The sequence below is a fragment of the Haplochromis burtoni genome, unplaced genomic scaffold, assembly GCF_018398535.1.
Source record: "Haplochromis burtoni strain Fernald_Lab_line unplaced genomic scaffold, NCSU_Asbu1 Contig_316, whole genome shotgun sequence".
Lineage (NCBI taxonomy): Eukaryota > Metazoa > Chordata > Actinopteri > Cichliformes > Cichlidae > Haplochromis > Haplochromis burtoni.
The window spans coordinates 643,497-645,972 of NW_024582677.1; the positions used below are offsets into that span (position 1 = coordinate 643,497).

At 42.9% G+C, this 2,476-nt stretch overlaps 1 protein-coding gene across 1 annotated transcript in view; it reads right to left on the minus strand.

Annotated features, from left to right (window-relative positions):
* LOC102311032 overlaps positions 1-1,680 on the minus strand; it is a 9,468-nt gene extending 7,788 nt beyond the window's left edge. The window contains exon 1 of the mRNA XM_005944136.2: positions 894-1,680. Coding sequence (XP_005944198.1) covers positions 894-1,308 — 415 coding nt within the window. The 5' untranslated portion in view covers positions 1,309-1,680. The remainder of the gene's footprint in view (positions 1-893) is intronic.
* Between the last annotated feature and the right edge of the window lie 796 nt (positions 1,681-2,476).

Consider the following 2,476-nt stretch of genomic DNA (forward strand, 5'->3'; position numbering starts at 1 on the left):
CACACACACACACACTTGTGTGTGCGTGTGTGTGTGTATGTGTGTTTTATACTCCCCTTAGGGCCCCCTATTGCTGCTTGATTAATATCCTCCTCTGTCCTGATCACTTAGTTACTAAGTGCATTTTGCTTTAAACAATTTAATGGAAGAAGCTGACTATCAGATCAAGACAGCACTGAGTGTCTGTGCCCTAAAAATAGACTCATTGTTTCATTCTTTCATATATTATGTATCAGTCACAGGAAGCTCCTCAAAAAAAACAAAAAAAACAAACAAAAAAAAAAACAGCAGCTTTGAGTTGTCAGACAGTGGTTTGTCCTCCACAAGGTCAATGGCTAGGAGAGCAGAGCTACTGTGCATCTGCATTACAATCATTTAGGATTTTTTGTTTTGGGGGGGTTTGGGTGGGTGTGTGTGTGTGTGTGTGTGTGTGTGTGTGTGTGTGTGTGTGTGTGTGTGTGTGTGTGTGTGTGTGTGTGTGTGTGTGTGTTGGGGGGTGCTCTCACTAAAGCTCCTGTAGATATTCCTTTAATAAACAATGTTGCTTTTGCTATTTCAGGTAGTCCCCAAGTCACTTCCTTCATGCATTCCTTAAGATATTTTGATTCTTCTGCGCTGCTGTGTCACTTTCAAGCAGCAGTTCTTCTAGAATAAGGAAAAGTGACTCTCAAAGGGGGCTCAAGGGACAGTCCTTTAAGGCTTCTAGTAGTCTTACTGACATTTAGAGATAATTTAGTCTCACTTATTTATTTATTTATTTTTACAAATTCATGTAATGATATTACACATGAACGTTTTTACCACCTTTCCATGCTTTACGCTCTTTATAGTAAACCCATTGGCACTGAATGTACACTCAACACACACATATAAGCACAGTAGGTGCCACATACCGACGAAGTCATTCACCACATCTTTGACCAGGTGTCCAACTATCGCATACGCCACTGCCACTACTACCAGAGCTGCCATGACCAGATAGAGCACCGCTTTGGGAAGAGGCATGGGATCTCTCTCCGGTGTCCGATAGTCCGTGTACAGCAGGTCACTCTCCGAGTACGAGTACTGAAAGACGTGCTCCATGCCCGAGGTATGGTTGGAGTCGATAGGGGGATTACTCGCGCTCATGGCGCCGTCCGGCTGCAAGGATGTCACCACAGTGGTCGTCACAGCCTCCGCCTTGTCGATGTTGACCATCGACAAAGCGGAGGCTGTAGTTTTATTCATCAAAGGCAATATCTGAGACAGAAAGTAGCTCCAGTCCTTTATGGCACTCGTATTGCATGAAAACATCGTTTCCACCGTCATACCACACCACAAGAGGGTCACCAAGGCGCAAAAAATCCACTGAACACGGACCGATCCAGTTTCCCTTTAAAGTAACGTTTGTATATATATTTTTTAATTCCAACAGGTACCCTCAGATGCCAAAGTCTCACTCCGACAGTAGCTCATCGGTGCCTTTGAAAACTTGCCCCGCTCTCAATGATGAAAGGCAAAACGCGTCACCGTAGCCTTACCGCGCGGCTATTACGCACGAAAGAAGGAATTTAGTGCATCCGATCTTTGGTTTATTTGCTAAAGTAAAACAAAAAGAGTGCAGTAGCAGAGCGCACCAGCCTGCAGAGTCATCGTCAAGTAAACAGAGAGTGTCCGCAGTCAGCAATCCACGTCCCTGTGGCTCTCACGTGCGCAGATGGTGACAGTTACACACTAAAAGCCCGTCCTGCTCCTGCGTTATGTACGGCAAGGACGACTGCACGGTGCCAGCAGGACACTTCTTCACCTCTCTCGGATCTGAAATAAACAGTAGCCCTACGGCTGGTGTCAGAGCACTTGTCCGTTCTTCCTCCAGACTCCGGATGGAGCGATTCTCTACAGAAGCCACAACTAGAAGTAAGTTCATATCAGTTTCCTTATTCTTCCTCAATCTGGCGTTTCAGATCTTTGTTCACTACTAGGTTTAACTCAGTATTCAACAAATCCAGTGATAACTGCTGATGTTAGTAAGATGTGAGAACTATTCCTTCATGTATTTCTTATTTCAGAAAGAAGAAAAGGGGCTTGTATAGCCCCTGGGCAAGTGGATGATTAACTACCATTGTACCGGTATTACCATTCACGGTAGATAGCAACCAGAAACAATAAACATGGTCTATCTTTGTTTTGAGGATGAAGGATTTGTTTTCAAATTAGTTTAAGTCATATTAATTCATGAGATGGAAGTGGGAGACAGGAATTATGTTCACCATCTATATTTAGCTTGTTAGCATATTAATATTTACTGATTAAAGACAGGAGAGTTAGGGCAAATGAAAATATACTTGATCTGCTTATACCCTAAATGAAAGCATTTAACAATACTTCCGATTGATATAGGGTTGATTACAAGTCATTGTGATAGCAAAATGCAAATCTGGGCTAAATTTGATTGCAGTCTATTCAAAAAAGTAGGAAACATTTCACACAAAATTAA